At 50.1% G+C, this 22,354-nt stretch overlaps 1 protein-coding gene across 6 annotated transcripts in view; it reads left to right on the top strand.

Annotated features, from left to right (window-relative positions):
* cdc42bpb (CDC42 binding protein kinase beta (DMPK-like)) overlaps positions 1 to 22,298 on the top strand; it is a 72,350-nt gene extending 50,052 nt beyond the window's left edge. Inside the window, exons 16-40 of one of the 6 annotated variants that reach the window (XM_069193069.1) lie at positions 621 to 726; positions 842 to 966; positions 1,185 to 1,290; positions 2,109 to 2,171; positions 4,460 to 4,608; positions 5,057 to 5,154; positions 5,378 to 5,457; positions 6,593 to 6,643; positions 8,548 to 8,628; positions 8,869 to 8,946; positions 9,284 to 9,389; positions 9,799 to 9,935; positions 11,009 to 11,148; positions 11,628 to 11,709; positions 12,042 to 12,258; positions 13,922 to 13,984; positions 14,297 to 14,893; positions 15,670 to 15,767; positions 16,068 to 16,155; positions 16,782 to 16,902; positions 17,542 to 17,659; positions 18,227 to 18,418; positions 19,078 to 19,186; positions 19,702 to 19,772; positions 20,210 to 22,298. In XM_069193069.1, the coding sequence (XP_069049170.1) occupies positions 621 to 726; positions 842 to 966; positions 1,185 to 1,290; positions 2,109 to 2,171; positions 4,460 to 4,608; positions 5,057 to 5,154; positions 5,378 to 5,457; positions 6,593 to 6,643; positions 8,548 to 8,628; positions 8,869 to 8,946; positions 9,284 to 9,389; positions 9,799 to 9,935; positions 11,009 to 11,148; positions 11,628 to 11,709; positions 12,042 to 12,258; positions 13,922 to 13,984; positions 14,297 to 14,893; positions 15,670 to 15,767; positions 16,068 to 16,155; positions 16,782 to 16,902; positions 17,542 to 17,659; positions 18,227 to 18,418; positions 19,078 to 19,186; positions 19,702 to 19,772; positions 20,210 to 20,341 (3,208 nt within the window). In that variant the 3' untranslated portion in view covers positions 20,342 to 22,298. The remainder of the gene's footprint in view (positions 1 to 620; positions 727 to 841; positions 967 to 1,184; positions 1,291 to 2,108; positions 2,172 to 4,459; positions 4,609 to 5,056; positions 5,155 to 5,377; positions 5,458 to 6,592; positions 6,644 to 8,547; positions 8,629 to 8,868; positions 8,947 to 9,283; positions 9,390 to 9,798; positions 9,936 to 11,008; positions 11,149 to 11,627; positions 11,710 to 12,041; positions 12,259 to 13,921; positions 13,985 to 14,296; positions 14,894 to 15,669; positions 15,768 to 16,067; positions 16,156 to 16,781; positions 16,903 to 17,541; positions 17,660 to 18,226; positions 18,419 to 19,077; positions 19,187 to 19,701; positions 19,773 to 20,209) is intronic. The other 5 variants (XM_069193071.1, XM_069193070.1, XM_069193074.1 and 2 more) reach the window with 5 other exon arrangements.
* The last annotated feature ends 56 nt before the right edge of the window (positions 22,299 to 22,354 follow it).

The raw sequence follows: 22,354 nt of genomic DNA, 5'->3' as shown, positions 1-22,354 counted from the left end.
CTAGGAAGAGGGATGGGGGGGGAGTCTCAGCCCACACCCTCAGAAATGTTCTGATGTACGTTTTCCCTGTAGCGCTGATTCTGATCATATCGGCTGTTCTCAAAATAGCTGAAACGCTGCACAGGCTTGGAGGTGGAGATTTTTTTTTTTTAATTATTTATGGCCCAGAATCTCAGATCGCTAGGAAGTGCTGTGCACATGTTGAGTTTGCACATGAAAGATTGTCTAATCAAAGCCAGGCAAACAGTGGCAGCTCGGCAGACCTGGCCACATTTCCGGGTCAGGCTCAGTTTGGATTGCAGGACCTCCAGTACAGGTGGTGTTTAAAACTCCTGTTGCACGGTGATTTGCCCCACAAGTGTCCTTTTTTTTTTTAATTCACTTGCCACACAATAACGCGTACGATCGCTTGTCACCAGTGACTTCCTCTCACACAGTTCCCCGCAGTGGGATGACCGTGAGATCTTCCCTTCCCCTTCCTTGAGCTGTGACTGAGTTTACACACCCGTGCAGCAGGTTCAAGTCCAGCCGCAGACAGTGCAGATTTCTCTCCCCATCGCGTTCGCTGCTGTACTGCAAGTGAACGTGTGTGTGACAGCTCTCGTGTTGTCCACGCCCAGACACAGCGAGATGGAGGAGGCCCTGGGGGCGCTGAAGGAGAAGCACGAGCGGGAGAAGAGCATGCTCACAGAGGACAACCGGAAACTGACCGGCGAGACCGACAGGGTGAGCTCTTTCGTTCTGCGAAAGAAGCGCCGCGCGCGCGTCTCTTGTCCCTTCGTGGGCGTCTCCTCGCTGCCCTCCGGCCGCCCTGACGCGTGCCTCTCCCGCCCTGCTGCAGCTCTGCACCTTCGTGGACAAGCTGACGGCGCAGAACAGGCAGCTGGAGGACGAGCTGCAGGACCTGGCGGCCAAGAAGGAGAGCGTGGCTCACTGGGAGGCGCAGATCGCGGAGATCATCCAGTGGTACTGCTTCCAGCTCCGTCGCGATTGTTTTCTCACGGGTTTAAAACGGCAAGGCGTGGCTCAGCCTGTGTCCATGCCACGAACAAGCTCCGTGTCCCTAGGAGATAGAAATGCTTGGCACCCTTCAGCTCGTTAAACAGTATTTCAAAGGTGTGCTCTGCTGGGCGGAGGGCTTGCTGTGTGACTCCTGTGCATGTGATGCCCCCACCCCCACACAGGGTCAGCGACGAGAAGGACGCCAGGGGTTACCTGCAGGCGCTGGCCTCCAAGATGACAGAGGAACTGGAGTCGCTCCGGAACTCCAGCCTGGGATCTCGACCCCTGGTAAGCCGGCCTTGTCTTGTCTTGTCTTGCCTTGCCTTTCTCTTCCCTGCGTTTCCCCTGTAGCTTGTGCCAGAAGTGAGCTCAGCCTGCAAGCACAGGAATGAAAGAGCCACCACTGCCTGTGTCGTCGCTTTCTTTGAAATGGTTTTCTTTCTTCCTTGAACCAAGCCCTGAAGCTGCAGTACGCTTTGAAGATGTGAAGCGCCCATAAAAAAAGAAAAGAAACCAAACAACTCCCTGCACTAGAGACTGAGGAGTGGGTAGCGTTTGCAGGCAGTGCAGCTCGAAGCTGTGCTGGTGACTGATCACTTGGGGTTGCGGTCAGCGATACAGCTCCTGCTCGCTCTGGAACGGAGCTGACATGTTGCAAGATTGGCCAGTTTTCATAAGAGGCACTCCACAGCAAAAAGTGAAATACATTTCCTTTTTGTTCCCCCCCTCCACCTTCCATTAGGTCTCTGAGTGTTGCTACGAGACTCTCAAATCTGACTTTGAAAATTCCCATGATGTTGTGGCGTGGTATTGACAATCTCATCAAAGCCCGCTCATTTTGTTTTTACTAACTTTTTTAAAATGGCATGAATTTCCATAACGCAGAGAATGGAGGGGCGTTCTGGAACCAAGCCTCAGAGCTCCGGAACCGCGCAGGGATTCCGCCTGCTTGTGTCCCTTAATTCCGCTGGTCCCCATCTCTCGCCGGCTGTGAGCTCTTGAGTGACCGTCCATAGGGAACACTGCCTTCGGTGACCCCCCACCCCCCCCTTGTGCTCTTGTTTCTCCCAACTGTACAATGATGCAGTGTTGTCTTGCCACTGCAGCAGGGCTGGGCCGTAAACAGTCCGTTTCAGAGGTCTGTGGCGCCGCACGTAGGCGAGAAGCTGGTGAGTGTGCGCGGGCACCTGGGCTCGACTTCTCGAATCAGTCCGGCCCGGGGTGATCTTTCGTTTTCCAGCCGCGCGGAAAGGGGCCGGAATAAAATCTCTGCCGCTCCTAGACGCATTAGTGCTGCTTTCCGTGGTGCTCTGCTTGGTGCTCCTCTCTCTGAAATCATTTTGATCACGCGGCCTCGGGCGATTCCTTTCTGGGGCTGGGCGGTGCCTGAAAGAGATGATTCGCTTCTTCCCTGACTTCATTCGTGCCGGCGGGTGACGGCTGTTGAGACAAATCAACCGCCTGTTGCGACAACCCCGAGTGTGAACCCCCCGGCCGCAAGGGCACTGGGCTGGCACGCGCTGAGCAAGAGGCCGTGGACCGGGTCAGTGGGCTGGCACACAGCGCCAGTCACACCTCGTTACATCTTTCATCAGGGCCCCGCTGTGCTCATTCTGGGCAGGTGACAGCCCGCCATCTGTTTACCATGCAGCACCAAACGCTTGTTCTTTGGTGAGAGGCCACAGCTTTGTGCACAACAGGTACCACCACGGATGCTTCCGGGATCAGCTGTCAGTTCCTCGTTTCGGCGGTTTGTTTTTCGAACTCAAAAGCCTGATCCGATCTATCCTTCTGAGTAGACGCCCCACAACAATAAATTGTGTTTTCTCAGTACGGGGCTATTTGGTCAATATGAACGGCTGTTTCGACAGAATATTTTGATCTCTCTGCGGTTCTCTGCTGATAGCCGTGGTTAGGTTAAAGAAGGAGAAGGGAAATCCTGTTCCAGAGCATGAGACTCCTTTGTAAAACTCCAGAAAACCAAAAACTGCATGTTGAAAACTTCCCAAATCTGACTTTTGGAGGCCAAGTCATTTTGGCTTCTTTTCCCCATTGACTTTTTTGCAGATGGTTTAGCTTTTCGTCCGTGAAAAAAATCAAGCTGAAGTAGAATGAGTGCTAGTCTTAGTTGAAATGATAGACGTGAAAAGGGAAAGAGGAGGTTTATGATGGACCTTTGGTCTCACATGATGAAATAATAAAAGGAATGTGCCAGTGATGAAAATAAATCTACGCTGTTGCAGTGTGGTTTGCCGTTTGTTTTACCAATAAAGTGCTAGCTCTTCCTGGTCATGGGAGAAGCCCCAAAGTGCAGCACAGCTCTGCATGTCAAAAGGCATGTCCAAAACTGCCAGTCTCCACCTGTCCTCCACCTCCAGCCAAAGGAAACCTCAGCTTTTGCCTTTCTCTGCTGTTTGTTGAAGATAAGGACAGTTCTTCCTGGATTCCGGAGCACCAGGGCGCTCACTTTGAACTGGGGCAGCTTCTTTTGAGGAGATAAAGGGTCTGAATGAAATGAGCAAAATATAATAAAAAGAATTCACAATCACAATTCACAGAAATCGGTCGTCTTCATCTCCGTAGGATTTTTTTTACTTGTTTTCCGATTTTGATCATTTCACCAGTGCCGGCCTGTTTGGTAATTAGTGGATAATTGATCTGAAGATCTCATCCAGTTGTGTCTTGGAAGAAACCTGGGTATAGCCTTCAACAAGGTAGACTTATTCAGTACTCCCACAAATGATGGACTTTATAACTCCCAATATTTCTCAAACTTGTCGAAACCTTTCCACATCATGTCCAGCCTATAGGTACAGTATGTAGGTAGAGGCCCAACAGCTTCTGATCCTCATGTTTTAGGCAGTGCACATGTGTTGCCAGCGGACCTGATCAGATTAAGATGACGCCGCCCTGATTTGTAATGGCTTTGAATATGATTTGATCAAATCTTGATGCAAATTCTCTCCTGTCGTCTTCCACCCCTGTGATTTTCCTGTTCCACTGTGCAGCTGAATGTTTTGATCTTGGTGCATCGGTGCTTGTGCCACTAATAACGTATCTGGGAACAGCTGGGTCTTCCAATCCTGTGATCCATTTGCGCTACGGGGTGATGGGGGGGATTATTAAATGAATTAAATAAATAAGACTTGAGCGTTTGCAGGCAGGTCCCAGAACGCCTCATGATTGGCAAGTAGCTGATTTCACCTAGATTAGAAGAAGCAGTGAAAAGTAATTGAACAAATTTACGATGAAATCCTGAGCTCGCCATGTTGGCTGATCTGTGCCCTGAGTGCAAAAGCATTGGCTTGCTTTCTGAAAGGCTCGAGATGATCCCAGTGTGTGTGCACTGAATGTGCTCCGCTGTGCCATGTCACGTCCTCTCGGGACGCGGGCCTGGTTGTTCCTGCCCAGCGTGCCGATCGAGATCCCTGATCCTCTCCCTCTCCCCCCCCCTCAGGACCCCCTGTGGAAGGTGCGGCGAAGCCAGAAGCTGGACATGTCCGCGAGGCTGGAGCTGCAGTCGGCCCTGGACGCCGAGATCCGGGCCAAACAGCTGGTCCAGGAGGAGCTGCGCAAAGTGAAGGCGGCCAACATCTCCCTGGAGAGGTCAGCGGCTCTGCCGTCTCGCTCTTTCACCTCCACAGGCTTCTCGTGGAAACATCTCCAGCAGACCCAGAAACACAGCGGTGTCGAGGAGGTGTCGGTTTTTTATCACCGCTTCAGCATTTGTGTTTGTGCCAGTTTTCCCTCTCTCTCGATAATTTAATCTGGCTCCTAGTTTTTAATGTGCACGGCGTCATAAACATTTCAGAGTCTCCCCCGGGTGTTTTGCACAGTTTTTTTTTAGTTCCACAAACTGGACCCTTTTGGCTTAGTCTCTCCACTAAGAGATCCAACCAGGATCTCTTCTCCCAGTCGCGTTACGTGGCCAAGCGAAGAGAGGCTTTCAGTCTCTTAGATGAAGTCACGCGTCACATGTCAATGACCGGGCGCGTCTGTCCGCCTGCGGGCCGTCAGTCGCCCCTTCCCACCCTGAGCTCCTTTTCTGTCACAGCAAACTGAAGGAGTCCGAGGTCAAGAATCGCGAGATGGCGGAGCAGGTAGACAACATGAAGAGAGACCTGGAAGAGAGCAGGTCGCGCTCGGACAAAGGTAACAAGCACTGAATGTCTTTCACGAGCTGGGCAGCTCTTGTAACATCCCTGGAAAGATTCAGCTCTGTTTAGTTGCTAACACTTCATAGGTTCAAAGGCCTCCCCAGGCTGCTTCCTGAATCGCAGTCATTTGTTAGCTGGTGCAGATGAGTAAAACGTATTTAATTAGTAATGCAAAACCACAAATAACCTTTTCTCTGCTTTTCTTCTCATTCCTTTAGGCTTAAAACTTCCTGACTTCCAGGAATCTATTTTTGAATACTTCAACACCTCACCATTTGCCCAGGACTTAACATTTAGAGTGAGTCTTATCTGTTTTTTTCTTGCTTTGTTTGGATTCACTTCTTTGCTTTTATCTTGATGAGGCTGATCTTAATTTGTTCCTTGTTTAAAGCGCACACATTGAGAAATCCTGCATAGGCCCAGGCTTTTAGAGTAGTGCCTGTAACCCAGGCAGAAATGCATGAGGTCCCTTGTACATGATCAGTTAAGGGAGACATCAAAGGCTTTTGTTTGTGCAAGTTGTATCAGGAGCTTGATAATCAGCTGCTCTGATCTACTCTATCCAACCACCTATTCATATCAGACACTTCAAACAAACACAGCTTTCTTTGGGGGAAAAACTGGGAAACACTGCATCCTCAGTTAAATCTTTTCCTGCTTTTTCCCCCATTTGTTTTCTTGAGTCATCACTGAGCCATTGCAGCAGCCATAACTGTTTTGCACACAGTGCATCTACAGATCCTCTCACAAGAGCATATATATGGACAAGATAGTCCTAAGGTGGTTTTATGCTTTTAACAAGTAGGATTTCATTGAGCTGGACCTGCACTAGGCTGCTGTGCCATCTGATGTATACTCAGTACTATAAACACAGGGCTAAGCTCTCAGATTCTTGTGATCCCTGTCAGTCAGTCAGTAGCCTGTGTTTCATGATCTACAAGCTGTTCATATGCGCTGCTTCGGTTGGGTGGACATGTGGCTCTTTGTCTGCTAGATCAAGGCAAATTCAGATCAGTCGCTTCTAAAGTTACAATGCGCTGCCCTGGAATGCAACAAGCTCCTGTTTGTCTGCGCCTGAAGAGAGACTGATCCCAGCCCCTCAGATTTCTAAAAGCAAACACGTCTGTCGGAGGCGTCGGCAGCATGAAGGTAGGGCATCATCAGTGTGGCCCTCTGGAGCTGCAGATGGCCTTGGGTTGTGATTGAATTGGGAGTCATGTGCCACATGTCCACCTGATCCCACCTGAGATCATCTGGAGAGGTTTTTTCTCTTGGAGAGGAAGAAAGGGAGACTAATGTAGCTTTTTCACATTGAACCTCCACACACCCAATCCCCTTCCCACTGCTGTAGAGATCTGATTCCAAATGCTGAAAAAGTAAAACGACATGATTTTATTTTCTGTCCCTCACATCTGTTACCAAAAACAAAAAAGGACTCTGTCTCTTCCTCGTCTGCGTCCTCTCTGCTAGCGTTTTGGGATGAAGTAAGTTGGCTGGAAAGAGCTTTTCCCTGCCGTAACCTTCCTACCCTGTGCTGTAGTCTGAGTGCCTTACAGTATAACCCACTGACTGCTCCCCACTCTGCTATCCCTCGTAAACTGCTGCTGTAGCTCTTAGCTCCTAACCATTAGCAATTTAATGTGTAGGATGTGCTTCTGAATTAGTGACCCGGACATCTGCCATTGCACATTTTCTGAACATTAACCCTTAATAAATGAAGATGACTCTGCCAAGCAATACTTTATTTGTCGTGACAGTGGATTAAAACGACGTAAGTACTGGTTATTACCGCTGACCTGCTGTCCAATGTAGTACGCACTTCGTACTGTAGATCTGAAAAAGACCCCGTAGGAATAAAGCTGAAACTGGTGCACTTCTTTCCCATTCACTGATGGACAGTCTTTTTTTTGTGCAAAATTCGCCATCAGTTGGACCTTCTATTCTACATATTTGTTCCTTTTATGAAATAGTGAGATTTCCAGTAAGCAACAAGATTCACTAAATTTCCATTTGTGTTAAATCTGAAGTGAGTTTAAGAAATTGCAGAAATCTGGGGCAGCCTTGTTGTGAAAGGCGCTATATACAAATAAATTGAATTGACTAATCCCCTTTTTAATGGAAATTGCAAGGAGCAAAGTCTGTTGTTTGCATCGTTCTTATTGAGTTGTATTCACATTCGCTGCAAAACATGCTTTTCTACAATGGAGTTCTGTTCTCAACGGTCAGCATGACTGCCAGTAAGAGTCTCACTGTCAAAGCAAACATTATTATTGGCTTAGTTTGGTCTTAATGAGATCACCTGAATCTCCCCTGTAACCTGTTAGACCCTGTAAGACTTCTTAACTTTCTCAAATTTGCTCAAGGTGTTGTATCTGCCCTTGTGGTTCTGTCTTTGTTTACTGTGTTTTAAGCTTTTCCTAGCCCTGAACCGTGTGAAGAACAACAGAAAGTGGGTAATAGCGCCCCCTGCTGGTAAAAGAAGCGGCAGACTGGCGTGGATCTCACCAGCTTGCAGACATCTGGAACAGTTGTTCTGTACTAGGGAAACGGGATTTCCATAGGCTGCCCCCTAATCCCACAGTATATGTTTGATAAAAGGTTTAAGTCTCTGAATTCTGCTTCAAAGTACTGTTTCAGTACTATCCTTCTGTATTGTTGAGCTGGCCTTGTTCATGTGATCAGTAGCTCACTGCCTGGAATTGGACAGTAGTGATTTCGAGGCACAGATCACAACCACGCTGCCTGGTCCTCACAGTTTGTTCACAAGTGTTTTCTAATGATTCTGCACAGGATTGCATTTTTTATCAGAAGTGTTTTTCAATCAGCAGCACGAAAAAACGAATAGTAATTATTAGCGTGTCTGGCTGTCACATTTTGCCCAAAGCAACTTGGACCCAGTTTCAGAGCTCAATTTACAGACGCAATCCTAAGTGAGGCACCTTGCTCAGTGGTGCAACAGCAGCTCCAGGCAGGAAGGCAAAGCCCAAGCCAGTAAAGGACAGTGAGGAGGTTCGAGCAGTTACAACAAATAACACTAGGGGGCGCAATCACGCGTGTAGCTGTGGTGTGGTTCTGTAATGTGGCTGCGCTTCCAGTGACATAATGGATCAACAATCTCATTCATCCTTCTGCAAGTGCAGCCTGCCCCCTTTAATGAGCTCTCATCAGGCACTGCTCAACCTCAGATTAGATCTGGTTCCGCTTTCTGAAAGAAATCTAATTCTAAACCGAGAGGCTGTCGTTTTTTTATTTTACTTATGGGGGGAGGAAGTAAAGAGTGGAAAATTGCATGGACTCAGCCTGGTAACAGTACTGATTAGCTGGAGCCCTTTAAGAAAGCGGCCCTTAATCGGGACTGTGCTGACTTGTGCCCGCCTTGCTTCTGCAGACCAGCTCTGTCGGTGAGCTCGACACCACGCTCCAGAAAGCCGATGCCTCCTCTTCGCCTGCTCTGGCGGCAGAACAAGATGTAAGTATCCGTCGCCCTGCCCTGGGAGACTGCAGTGGGCGAAATTCAGTGTAGTCGGTCGGCAGGAACGCGTTAATCCGTTAACGCTTGCACAAAATTCACTTGCTCGGTTCTAAATCCGTTTCATTGTTTTGTCGGTTTGGGAGCTGATGAGCTCCCAGCCTGTGTGGCATTGGGCCCCGTCCCTCTGTGCCTCTGCCCGCCTGGTTTAAAGCGCTCCTTCTGTGTTCTCTCTCCCAGGAGCCAGCGAAGCCCCAGCCGGCTGCTCCAGCTGCTACTTCTCCGGCGTACCAGTCATCACACCTGACGGCACCCAAGGTCCCTTCTTCTAGTACTGTGCTGCGGCAGTTGTTACAGTGTCCCTCGGTTAGCCTGTCCCGTGTCATGCAAGTGGTCATGCAAGTGGTCATGCAAGACCGGATAATGTGGAGTGAGGAGGTGTGAGGTTTCTTCCCACCCGGCACAGCCCGCTGAACAAATTTCTGTGGAAACTCAGCTTCCTCTTAATAGAGCTTTAATTACTTGTTCCCCTCCGCTTACAAACTGTAGCGGTTGTGTAGAGATTCGTTAGGAGCTGTGTGCTCCTCAGTGCCTAGAGGAGAGTGTTGCCGCCGGTGTAGACCATGTGTGTGAAGGTCACTCTGTTGTCTCCCAGCCTAAGGCTCATCAGCTCAGCATCAAAACCTTCTCCAGCCCCGCGCAGTGCACGCACTGCACCTCCCTGATGGTCGGACTGATCCGCCAGGGCTACGCCTGTGAGGGTGAGTAGCCAACCCCGGTGCTGTGCCCTGGAAATGAGGGAAAGGAGGTGTTACTTTACACAAAGGGTGGTGGGAGTGTGGACCAAGTGCGTGTTCTCTCTGTTCTTGTACCCCATGCTGGAGGTGAATATACTCAGTTTGCAATTGCATTAAAAGTCATTTAGAAAAAGGGAAGTAGAAGAACTCCTGGTGCTACAGAGACTGTTTATTATCCATGTCTAGTTGTCCCTGGAAAACGGTCAGACTCTCAGAAAAGGTGTTCTGGGTTGCATAAGCCCATCGTATTAGTACACAGATCTCTGACAGACTCACCTTGAGCCTCACAAGCAGACGTTCCTCGTGCTTTCTCTCCCGATGAGTGCCGTCCTCTGAGAGCCCACTGTCTCGTGTTCCCTCCCTCACACCTCAGTCTGCTCCTTCATCTGCCACGTGACCTGCAAGGACCACGCCCCCCAGGTGTGCCCCATCCCCCCGGAGCAGGCCAAGAGACCGCTGGGCATCGATGTGCAGAGGGGCATCGGCACGGCGTACAAAGGCTTTGTCAGGGTGAGGCCAAGCGCTCAGCAGCCCTACTGTGGTGGCTTTCTCACATCCGACGTTTCGGATTTTCTTTTCCTGAACGAAGTACTTTTTTATTTGGAGTTCTTAGAATGGTAGGGAAATTGTGAAAAATATCCAGATTTTTAGGTCATTTTCTAAAGGTAAGGCATGTCTGTTTTTCAATGCTTTTATTCTTTTAATCCTTTCAGCCGGCTGTTTTTAGTGTTTATTTTGATATGCACAGTAGATTAAATGTCATATCACTTGCCTTTCCTTCATTCTCATCTTCTTTAAGTGAAGTTTCCCTTTTTCCCTGTGCAAAGCATTTGAGATTCTTATCTCAAGATATCGTTTTTGAAACCGTAATCCAGTAATGTTACAAACATCCGTTTCCAGTAGCAGAGCTTGTCAGTTTTGTGCCGCTGATCGGATATGGTCTTGTCAGAAACTTTGATGGAAATGAGGTGATTATGGCCTCGGAAACTATTTTCTGTGGTCTTGTGATTCAGTATTGAACAGGCAAACTGTTTGTTTGTGACACAGGATACCAAGCTAATAATTGTTTTAACTGACTGTAATGTCTGCCGCTGTTGGATGTTTCTGTCTTTCAAAAACTTTTTTTCTTTCTTTTCTGTATATTTTATATCTTTTTTTATATATTTATGTGTTAAACATGATTTCTTATTATCTATCACTTTGAGACCATATGATCTCTTTTTTTTTTTGTCTATGGGCATATCTGTTTTACGAAAATCAGTGCGGCTATGTGCGATTGCCCAGGAGTGTGAATTTAGATCTGCAAGTGCGGGTGTGTGTGTTTGTGCAGGAGGGAGTTGGCTGAGTTCATGCGTGGGTGGGTGTGTCGGTGCGGGTTTGTTTGGTGGTGCAGGATTGGGCTTGCCCATGCAGGTGTGTGCGGGAGGGGCCGTGTCTGCGCAGGTGTGTGTGGTGGCGCGGGAGGGGGCGTGACTGTGCAGGTGTTTGCGGGAGGGGGCGTGGCTGTGCAGGTGTTTGCGGGAGGGGGCGTGGCTATGTGGGCGTGTGCCCTCAGGTCATGTGGTTATGCTCTCCTCCTTCAGATCCCCAAGCCAACAGGCGTGAAGAAAGGCTGGCAGCGGGCATACGCCGTGGTCTGTGACTGCAAGCTGTTCCTGTACGACGTGCCCGAGGGGAAGTCCACGCAGCCGGGCGTGGTCGCTAGCCAAGTGCTCGATCTGAGGTCAGAGGTCACATGCAAAGCAGCTGCATACACCTGGTTGAAAACCCATGAGCTAACTTGATGTTAAAAGCCTGCAAGGTGTCGAAAGTGACTACTCCAGCAGGTCCCCATTTGTTTCTTTATAAACAAACATCGAAGAGGTGTGAGTTTCAGCAGGCCTTGTTATGCCAAACTGCTTGAATAACTTACACGATGAAACTATGAGGCTCAACAAAGCGAAAATTGGTATACCTAAAATACATAGTCGAGATTGTTCGTGGTGTGCTGATGCCTTAAAAAACCATGAACATCAGGAGTCAATGAAGTTGAAGGCTGGGTAAATTGCATGCACTGCATTAAATCGTGGTGGCAAGAGTATGGCAGACTTGAGGAAACATCCCAGAGCTCAGAGTGAGTGTAGAAAAACCGTTTGACTTCCCTGTGAAAGTATTCAGGTTTGAGGTGCCTTAAAAGTATTTTTTTGTTACTGGGTTTTTCAGAGATGAAGAGTTTTCTGTGAGCTCTGTCCTGGCCTCTGACGTGATTCATGCAACCCGGAAGGATGTACCCTGCATCTTTAGGGTAGGCTGCTTTTACACCAGCCCCTTTTCACTTTCCTGTGGGCATTGTTACAATTAAGTGAATAAACCTTTGCTCTGTTTTTTTTTTTGCCTCTTCTTTTGTATGTGCTTTTTAGAAAAGGGATTGTGAGCAGTTTTCTATTGTATATGAAGTTCAGATCAAGCTGATATTCAGCCATCTGGCCCAGGCTGTTTCAGCTTATGTACCTGCTGAAACAGGGGGGTTTTGTGGTCACGGGGGGGGAGCTGTTCAGTGTGGTGGTCCTGCGCTGCCTGGGACTCATGCTCCTGATGACCGGCTTGTCCATCCCTCCCTCCCACTGCCCCCCCCAGGTCACCTCCTCCCTGCTGAGCTCCCCGCCTCGCACCTGCTCCCTCCTGATCCTGGCCGAGAGCGAGACGGAGAAGAGGAAGTGGGTCGGCATCCTGGAGGGTCTCCAGAGCATCCTGAACAAGAACAGGCTGAAGAACCGGGTGGTGCACGTGCTGCAGGAGGCCTACGACAGCACGCTGCCCGCCATCAAGTCCACCCTGTCTGCTGCTATCATAGGTGAGAAGTCCCGATCCTTCGGGTGCAGGTCCGCCGCAGGTCTTTGCTGCAGCCCAGCTCCGTGATGAGGTCGCTGAATAAGCGCATGAAGTAAATCGCGCGCCAGGTCCCGGTCTGTTGTTTTTGCCTGCTCCACCTCTTTCCTGCAGCTCATAACGAGAGATGAGGACTGCTGCCAGAGATGTAGCCCGCGGCCCCAGACATCTCGGGCATTAGGAAAGCTAGCTTTTGTGAACGTGATGCAAAGTACAGAATTGGCCAGAGAGGGATGCTTTAAACCAGATGCCTAGATATTCCTGTCAGGGCCAGGAATTCCGTGATCCATGCTTGCACTTCTTCCCAGTGTGCCAGGTGATGCTGAAGGGCTTTATACGTTTGAGAGAGACCTCCGAGTCTGTCATTGCTACCTCCAGCTTTGGTCCAGAGAGATGGGAGAGTGTTACGTTTCGGCAGCTGCTGTTTGCTGTTCTTGTCCCACCCCCCACCCCCCCGTCAGAGATGAGCCTCCTCAAAAACGCACTTACTGCTCAGCAGAATTTCCTGAGCAAATTGACTGAAGGTACTTCCGTTACGTTAGTAATCCTCTGGCAGTCAGGCAGCAAGCAAGACACAACAAGAAGAATCACTTTCCCAAGGAGAGGGAGGAGATAAACCTGGAAGCCCTTCGGAGAATGTGCCGTTTCATTTAACAAGGTCAGAGGGGAGCAACTGGAAAGCTGTTGTCTCTCATATTTACATCCAAGTTCAAAGTCAAGCTGACTTTTTTTTTTTGGTTCACATACTGGACTGGTGCCCATTCATCTTTCCCAGACGTGTGCTGGCTCCTGAGGAGCAGTGCAGTCAGCTTGGCTTACGTCCGATTCAGTCCGACCCCACGATGGAGTCGATAGTGTTACTTTTTTTACTTTATGTAACTGTCCTCCTTTGCTTGACCGGTGCTCAACACGGCCAAGAAGGTAACTGCGGTTGTCCTGGAGATGTCCGATACCCGCTCCCTCCCCATGACCTCCGCTGACCCCTCTGCAGTAGCGCTGGGGCCCGGGCGGTGCTAATGAAATGGCCATGTGCCTGGAATTATGGCATTCCGTTAATGTGATCGCATATCACTGGGACTGGCTCGGAGCGCCGCACTGCCTGCTGATGTATTCCCGGCATCAGTTAATTAAGTGAATGTTTCCAAATTATGTGAAATCTGGAACCCAGGAGAGACTTGGAGTTCAGGGCTGCTGCCTGTGCCAAGCCTGGAGGAGGTTGAATCTGGCTTTGAAACCCTAGATCAGTAAATACTTGCAAGTGGTGTATAGCCCTGGTTCGTGCAGAGGAAACTGGCCTCTTGTAGGAGGAGCGGGATCGTTCTGGGATAAAATCCACGGTCCTGCCCCGCAGGAACTGAAAACAAGACATAAATGACCCAGATACCCAGATTCCGCTATAATTTACCAGGTTTTCCATTTGTAGGTGATGGAAGGTTTGGAAGACTAGCTTGTGTTATTTCTGGCTCCACAAAAGCATGAGGCAGGCACTGACGCATACGAGATAAACACGTGAAGTTTTAAGTCCGTAATCTTGGGTAAAAACCACTTTTGCTAAAAAAAAGCCGGTTTTCAGAAGGCAGTGTGGAGCTGTGTTGCTCACTGCAGGCTTCCCTGTCTCCTTCCCTCAGACCGCGAGCGCATTGCACTGGGCACGGAGGAGGGGCTGTACGTGGTGGAAGTCACTCGAGATGGTAAGAGCGCCACCTAGCGTCTGATTTACATGAGTGATTTAGTCTAAATCTGATTTTTTTTTGTCACCTCCCTGTGGTTGACATTATTAATGTCCAAGAGACTATGTAATATCAAAAAGTCAAAACACTGTATTGTCTTGTGTCAATTGCGTGTTTTTGTATTTAGTATTTGTGTATTACAGTCAAATGTTCTTTTAACAAAATCGCCTGCAATATAAGAAAGATGCATGATGGCTGAATGGTGAGAGTTGGCCCTGGGTGTCTCGGATCCTGCCGGAGCTGTTTGGATTCACCGCGACCTTTGTTTGGCAGTGATTGTGCGGGCCGCAGACTGCAAGAAGGTGCATCAGATCGAGCTCATCCCCAAAGAGAAGATCGTGGTGCTGCTCTGCGGGCGCAACCGGCACGTGCATCTGCACCCCTGGGCTGCGCTGGACGGAGCCGAGACCAACTTCGACATCAAGCTGCCCGAGACCAAGGGCTGCCAGGCGCTGACCACGGGCATCCTGCGCCAGGGCGGCCCCCCCTGCCTGCTGGTGGCGGTGAAGCGCCAGGTGTTGTGCTACGAGATCTACAGGACCAAGCCCTACCACAAGAGGGTGTGGGAGGTGCAGGCTCCCGGCGTGGTGCAGTGGCTGGGCCAGCTCTGGGAGCGGCTGTGTGTGGGCTACCCCTCCGGTTTCTCCTTGCTCAGCGTGCAGGGGGAGGCGCCCCCCGTCGGCCTGGTCAGCCCCTCCGACCCCTCGCTGTCCTTCCTCAGCCAGCAGCCGCTGGACGCCCTGCACGCCCTGGAGGTCGGCTCGGGCGAGGCCCTCCTGTGCTTCAGCCAGCTGGGCGTGTACGTGGACACGCAGGGCCGCCGGTCGCGGACGCAGGAGCTCATGTGGCCGGCCACTCCCCTGGCATGCAGTACGTCGGCTTGCACTCTCCTTCTCCCCGTTCGTGCCCCCCCCGGGGCGAGAGAATAAGACAAAACAGACGAGCTGTCTTAGCCGAGGAAAATGGTTCATATTGTCGGGGCTGTTCTGGGGGGATGAAAAAGGCTCCGGTCAGAGGGTAGAGGTCATCTGTTCCTCACCTTTAGAAAGGGTTAAAGCCCTGTTTCTAAACGCTACAGGAAAACCTGTTCTCCCTCATGTGCTTAATGGAGGTGACCTCCTTTTCCACTGTCAGCTGACTTCCTGTTCTGTCCAGAGCTGTGCCGAGGGAGTCCCCTGACCCCAATTGATAAACCACAGTGTAGATACAGAACAGTCTGTTCTTCAGGTTCTGAGCCTTGCACAGGACTATATAACCTGTACCTCTCACTTCAGATTCTCAGTCAAGATCAGCTTCTTACCCTTTTAGACCAGTTTGTCTTATTTATGTTTAGCTGGCACAGTGTTTTGCTTCTGGGGAGCTGGCATCTCCTGTGTATTTGCTCATTGTCCGTCCTCACTGGGAGATCCGGGCCAGAGATTTTCAACACGATGCAGGGCTCTCTAAATATGAGCAAAATAGTGCAAATGTTTTTTTTCAAAATGAGAAAGTTTTGGTTTAATTTTGTCAATGTTTTTCCATTGTTGGTATGTTATTAACAGTAGAAGCTCTTAATAAGTTCCCATTTGCTCGTATGTCTCCGGTGTTCAATCGCAGTGGCCTAGCTGTTGTGAGTGTGTCGTTACAACTGTGGTTTCCTCTGCCAGGCTCCAGTTCCTCTTACCTGACCGTGTACAGCGACTATGGGATTGACGTCTTTGATGTGAACACTCTGGAGTGGGTCCAGACGGTTTCTTTACGAAAGGTATGTGCATTTCATACAGCTTAACCAGATTAAGCTCTGTTCAACTATCTTTAGTGTAGAAGCCATAGGCCTGCCGTGAAGCTTGTCAGCCTGACGTCTTGTTTGCAGCTCAGGTGTGAATTGCTTGCATTTTTTGTTCTGAATTTTTCCCCCCTGTTAACAAGCTACCATACAATCAAGGAGGCTCGGATCAAAAATAGCATGCAAAGCAGTGCTGCGGTCAGGATTGTTAATCGCTCCGTGTGTCGGATTGCTGCCGTCGTCTCTCTCTCTCAGCTTGTTTCTCTGCTCCGCTGGCAGATCCGGCCGTTAAACGTGGAGGGAACCCTGAACCTTCTGGGCTCGGAGCAGCCGAGACTCATCTTTTTCAGCAACAGCTCCTCCTCAGGTGGGTGTCTGCTCTGCGCCGGGTCCCACCATTCCTGAAACTACAGCACCGACTCCCTACAGCCCTCGTCTTCACGCCTAGAAATTGAACATGAACGTACACTGGCTCAAAAGAAGTCTTGAATTTCATCATGAAGGTGTCTGATTTGGCTGTTGCTTTTCTCCAAAGCGACTTAACTTGTGCCTTTACTTACAAGGCTGGGTATTTTAACAGAAAGCCAGTTGTGCAGTGTTACTACAGGCAGGTAAAATGCTTCAGTGCAGAAATATGTCGGTGTAGACTGAACAAGATGATAGAGGAATAAAAGAGTTGCGCAGTATCACGGGGGGAGACATCTTGGTTTCCCTTGTGTTACTTTGAGGTCCCTTTCCTGCAGACAGATAGGTATGTTCTGCTGCTGCTCACACCTGAGCCTCCGTGAGTTTTAGTTCTCGATCTGTTCTTGTGAGTCCGAAGACCCTGGATCCTCAGAGGTTTCCTCCTGCCTTTGTGCGGTCGGTTATTCCCTGTCAGTTCTGTCCCCGCCGAAGCCCGTTAACCCCGCAGCAGCGCCTGGCTTCAGCTCAGGACTGCGAGAGGGTGGCGTGTGGGGTGCTGACAGGGGCTGGGCGTTCTTCTCTCTACAGAGGTGGCTGACCTGGCCATCCCCGAAACCTCGGACAACAGCAGGAAGCTGATGGTGCGCACGCGGAGCAAGAGGAAGTTCCTGTTCAAGGTGCCGGAGGAGGAGCGGCTTCAGCAGCGACGGTGACTTGGACTTTTACGCAGATCCTTTACAGCATCCCCTCCCTCTCACTCCATCCCAGCCCATCCCAGCCCAGCCCAGCCCATCCCAGCTCACCCCAGGCCATCCCAGCCACAGGATGTGCGAGGCCATGAACACTCTCATTTCCAGCATAATTAAGTCGAAACATGAGTACGTTTCTTGGGAAGAGAACCGCTGGCGTTGCTCACTTCAGGTCCCCAGCTCTTGAGGCGGCGAGGGCTGTATCAATCCTAACTGAGGGCTTCAGTGATGTGAAGGCATGAACAGGCACCGCCTGGTTATTTACTAGCGTGAGCCCGAGAGTAAACGAAACCATGACAGAACACCGCGTCGGAGCCCCAGGGGCGGAAATGTTTCCTCTTTTTTTTGGGGTTACCCCCCCCCCCCCGACACACATGCTCTCAGACCTGCTCTGGTTTCTCCAGCACTGGTATCTCGGAAAAAGAGAGGCGGTTACCCCCCCCCCCCTCTGTCTGGTGTTAGGCAATGGCGGAGGCCGGCATCCTGGGAGAGGTGCAGCAGGAGAAGGGCCAGCTGTACGGGTTATCAGTAGGGAAAAAAAGACAGAAGAAGATTCAATAACGGTGCTGAAAATGGTGTCTTATTATCTTATTTCACAGTGAGATGCTGAGAGACCCTGAGCTGAGGTCAAAGATGATCTCCAACCCCACCAATTTCAATCACGTCGCTCACATGGGCCCTGGGGATGGCATGCAAGTCCTCATGGACCTCCCCCTGGTAATACCTGACCACGCGCGCCAGGGAGCAGTGCGGGGGCGGGCGGAGGGGCGGGGCCGGGGGAGGGGGCGTGGCAGGCCGGCTCCACACGGCCAAGCAGAGGTGCTGTAGAAACTCCAGACACACTTGTTAGGAGATGCTTGCTTGCTGGGATTGCTGGGAACACCGTCGCCCAGGCCTGAGGGACTAAAGGGACGAGGCTCGGCCCTTCTTCCGGGGCCGAGCCCCCGGGTCCTGGGCCAGAGCGCGGCGTGCCGGCACGCAGGGTGAGGCTGGGGGGGTCTGGGTAGCGTCAGCAGCTGTTGCGCTCCAGGAGAGGGGGGGGCTTCCCTCCATCTGTGACACGGCCCCTCTCATTAGACGGATCTCAGCCATCTGCCAGCCTCAGACTGAGTACGGGGAGTGGGTTACCCTGCAGTCCTGGCTCTTTGATGTTACCTTTTTTCTTTTCTCCCTTTTTTTGTCTCTTTCCTTTTTTGGAATTAACTAGTATCTCTCCTTGCTCTCTCTCTCTCTCTGTCTCTTTCTCTCCCTCTGTTCCTGTTTCTCTCCTTTCTGTTGGCGTAGCAGAGTGAATTTCCCTCCCCCTCATCCTCTCGACACCATGCTTTGATATCTCCTCCAACCAACTTTGAGCACGTCTATCACATGAGCCCTATTTCTGCCGAAATCTATCTCCAGAAAGAGCCTTCCTCACTGCAAGGCCTGCCTCTGCTCTCCTCTTCTTCCTCCTCTCCTTCCACTACCTCCTTAGGAAGGGTAGGAATAGCTCTTCCTCACTCCCACCCCTCTGCTTGTCTTCCCTGCCTGCTCCCTCTTTTCCATGTCCTCTTTTCATCCGTTTCTCTGTGGAGTGGCGTAACTATCAAAGTGGCTGTAGAGGGTTGGGGACCTTTCTGTCATGCTTTCTGTTCTCAATGTGCTGCCCCTTGGCAGCGCATTGCCATGCCTTATCTTTGCAGTCTGAACTACTTCACCAAAAAGGCAGAAAGAAAGAGGCTGTGGGGTCTGTTCCTTTTTCTTCAGTCTGCTCTACTGTATAAGGATCACATGCTGAGCACTCAGTAGTACATGAAGCAGCTCTGCAAAAGCATCCCATCACGTCTGAATCAATCTGACCTTTAACACCTTCATTTTAAGCAGTTCCATTATATAACTATGCATAATGCATTCACACTTTTCTTTTTTTTTATCAGATTGTCAGGAGTCTGATTTTACTTTTGTTTTTTTAATAAAATCATGGTATGCTTACCCAGCGGTCCAGGCTAAGCCTTGGTCAAGCTCCACTAGTTATCTGTAGCAGACATGAGTCATTCCCATGTTGCTGTGGGGCCCAGTGAAGGAATCGGACATGTCTGAAGCAGAGCTGGTGAACTCTGAGCTGTCAGTAGTGACTGACTGCGTGTGTGTGTATCCAGAGCGTTCTTCCATCATCCCAGGATGACCCAGCCCGGGACCGAGCGCGCCCCGTCTCCAGTATCTCACGGCAGCAGAGGAGCAAGACGTACATCACGCGGACCGCCTCAGGTAACACAACCCAGAGCCTCCTACCCACACCTCTTTCTGACAGCCAGGGGCGTGCAGACACTGCGTGTGAACAGCCGAGGGAGCAGCTTTGTGCTCTGTCCAAAGGGCTAAAGACAGGTCTCCCCCCCTTCTGCCCCAGCCAGCAGGGGGCAGATGGAGACGCCACACTCTTGTGTGAGTGACAGGTGACCCTTTTTTTTTATTTGGCAGAGGCACTAAGACTACCTGAACAAACAAACCAAAAAGAAATGAACAGGTCAGGCTCATTTACGCACTCTGCCAGTATCTCGTTACTTAAATGTTTGTGAATTGTGGGTAAAGTATTGGCATATCAGAAGCGAACCATCTCATCTGTGTGCTTGCCCCACACAAGCTGGTCCTGCAGGGGGAAACACAGCAGTTAAGGGTAGACTGTCCGTGCTCGCTGTGTGGACCTGCATCAGCTGGGCTTCAAGCCCAGTGATCTGTCCTGTGCAGTTAATCTGAGGGCATGTTTTCGCTTCCCGGCTCTCCAGGAGGCGGGGACTTTGGTGGGGCAGTATCATCCCGGAACATCTCCGACCCCGACCCAGACTTTGAGAGAGAGGTGAGTTCCCCTCCCGCTTGCCCGCCTCTGAATTTGTGTTCCGGTCTGGCTCAGCTCCCTTCCTCTCGCCGTTCGTGTCCATGCTGTTCAATCCGGCCTGTCCTTATCCTCATTTCTGTGAACACTGGTCCCACGCCTGTGGATCGGGCTCAGCTCTCGCTTCATACTGGTGACATACGATTTCTCTAAAGACCTGCATACAATTTAGAAACCCAAGGCTTCCCGAATCTGATTTGATGGTAAGTTTTGACTCTTCAGATACATTTTAGGAAGGACAAAATGCCCTTCAGAGCCTCTTCCACTTGGCAGTGATGTCGGTGTTTTTCCCAACTCTCGGCATCTCTTGCCTTTGTAGCCGTTACTCATGTGATGTGTTTGGGTTATGGGGGTGTAATGTCCTGGGGCTCTGACCAGCACGCGCTGCCGTCTCTCTCCAGCCTGACTCGGACTCCACCAAGCACTCGACCCCCTCGAACAGCTCGAACCCCAGCAGCCCCCCGAGCCCCAACTCCCCCCACCGCAGCCAGCTGACCCTGGACGGCCTGGACCACTCCACCTTCGACGCCTGAGCCCGCAGCCGGCCGCGGAGGGGACACGCGCACGCGCGCGCGACTGGAGCTTCACGCCGCTGCAGAAAGTGCCAAGAATAGATCCGCTCCCGCCCGGCCCTCGCTCCTTCGCTTCCTCGGCCGCCTGGGAGCCGCGCCGCCCCGCGAGAGGGCGCCCACGCCCCCTCCTCGTGCAAACCCCGCCCGCTTGCAGGCCGGGCTCCCCGCCGTGGCTTCGTCTCTGGACAGTCCGTGGATCCCTGGTGTAGAATAGGCTCCAGGATGTGGACCGAATCGTGGGTCTGTCTTCTAAAAATCATTGTGAAGCATTTCTTTGTGTTGTTTTGTTCGTTTTATTTCTAGCTGTGAAGAAGCTGCCAGTAAGTTTAGGTTCTAGGGGTTGGGGGGGGGCTGGGCAGTGAGGCAGAGTGAGGAACCCACTCCAGCTGGTGGTCTCTCTCCTTGCCTGAGGCCAGGCTGACGGAGCTGTGTTCTCTGGAGCGGGGCAGGAGCGGGTATTTTAAACTACAGGGTCAGAACCAAGTCTGTTGGGGTTAGATAGGAGTGGAGAGTGTGACGCAGGTGGTCCTCTAAATGGCCTGCGCGTGCCGATCTGTTTTGTTTCTTAAAAACTTCACTAAGCAAGTTGTCTGGACTGCTGCTACATCAGTGACAGCCGCTGAAGTGATGGGGACCTTCGGCTCTTGGCAAAGAGGGATATTAAGAATAATGGCACGCCCTCATTACAGTTCTTTTTTTTTTCCCTCTGAAAAGCCGTTTTTTATTGTATAGCGAACGTATCAAGGTGTAAACAAAAGATCATGAAGAATGCAAGGAATGTTAATTTTTTTTTTGTTCTGAAAACTTGTTAAAGTATTGGGCACCACAGGAGGACTGAATCTTGGCAGTAAGAGATGCCTCTCTCCCCCCCCACACAAAGAGCTCTGATCTGTCCTTCCTCCTTTTTTTTAGAATGACTTCAGCTCTCCCGATCTTTGCACTGTCTCCTTAAAAAAAAACTAGATGCCATTGTTGACTATTCAGGGTTTATGCAATACCAGTAGGCACTAATGTGAACATTTCAGAGAGTATTACGTTAATCTTCTAAATGTAGGTCTTTGCAATAATCTGCCATGTATAGATGAAAACACTGCGAACTGAAAAAAGAAATAATTGCCCGACTTCTAGTAGTTATTATAAACACTTCCTAAATAAAAATATACTTCACACGACAGCATTGTTCATAGGATTTCTTGCACAGCACACACGGCTTTCTGCTTTTCAGTTTGCAGGGCCATGGTGCGCTTGGAAGCCCCCACAAGCCTGACTTTCACATTCCCGTGTAGTTGTGGATGTTTCCACTCATGTAGAATGACTGCAGCACACTGACAGACTCGCTCCACAGCCCTGTGCAATGACCGGCGGTCCCATCTGTCCACACGTCCCATCTGTGGTGCTGTTTTGTGTAGATTTCACTGCTGCTCCATGTGTTAGAAATTGAATCGAAACATTTGTGGCCATCTTTCATTAAAGACGCTTGTAATTTAAGGCGATGGCTGGCATATCCAGTTTGTCACACTAGTGTGCCTTCAGTGCCATTTTATATGACAGTATGACATCAATTATATATTGATTATCTTAATATTACGGGCTATTAGTGATGTACTACAAATGGTGGTGGTTCTTTCAGAAACACTGTATCAAACTTGCACATTTTATTTGATCAAGGAATCTATTCGTTGGATTTCATGCCATCTTAATGCCGGTCTCAGTTAATCTCTCCTTTTTATCATTTTTATTACACTCTCCCCATCCCCACCTCCCCCTCCGTTCTGTTTCTTAAAATGGGACATTACTAAAGAAAAACACTACTGCTTCTTTTTTTTAAAAAAAAAATAATTGTAAGTCTGAGTCTTTGTAATTATTGAATTGTGAGCAACTTTTTTTTTTGAACAGACAATAAAAAAAGAGGGAGGTACTCGTATTTTTTTTTCTTCAAAATGCTGTCTGATCCAATAAAAGGGGTTTCGGATT

The sequence above is a fragment of the Lepisosteus oculatus genome, chromosome 8, assembly GCF_040954835.1.
Source record: "Lepisosteus oculatus isolate fLepOcu1 chromosome 8, fLepOcu1.hap2, whole genome shotgun sequence".
Taxonomy (NCBI): domain Eukaryota; kingdom Metazoa; phylum Chordata; class Actinopteri; order Semionotiformes; family Lepisosteidae; genus Lepisosteus; species Lepisosteus oculatus.
This window is presented reverse-complemented; position numbering and strand designations above follow the sequence as displayed.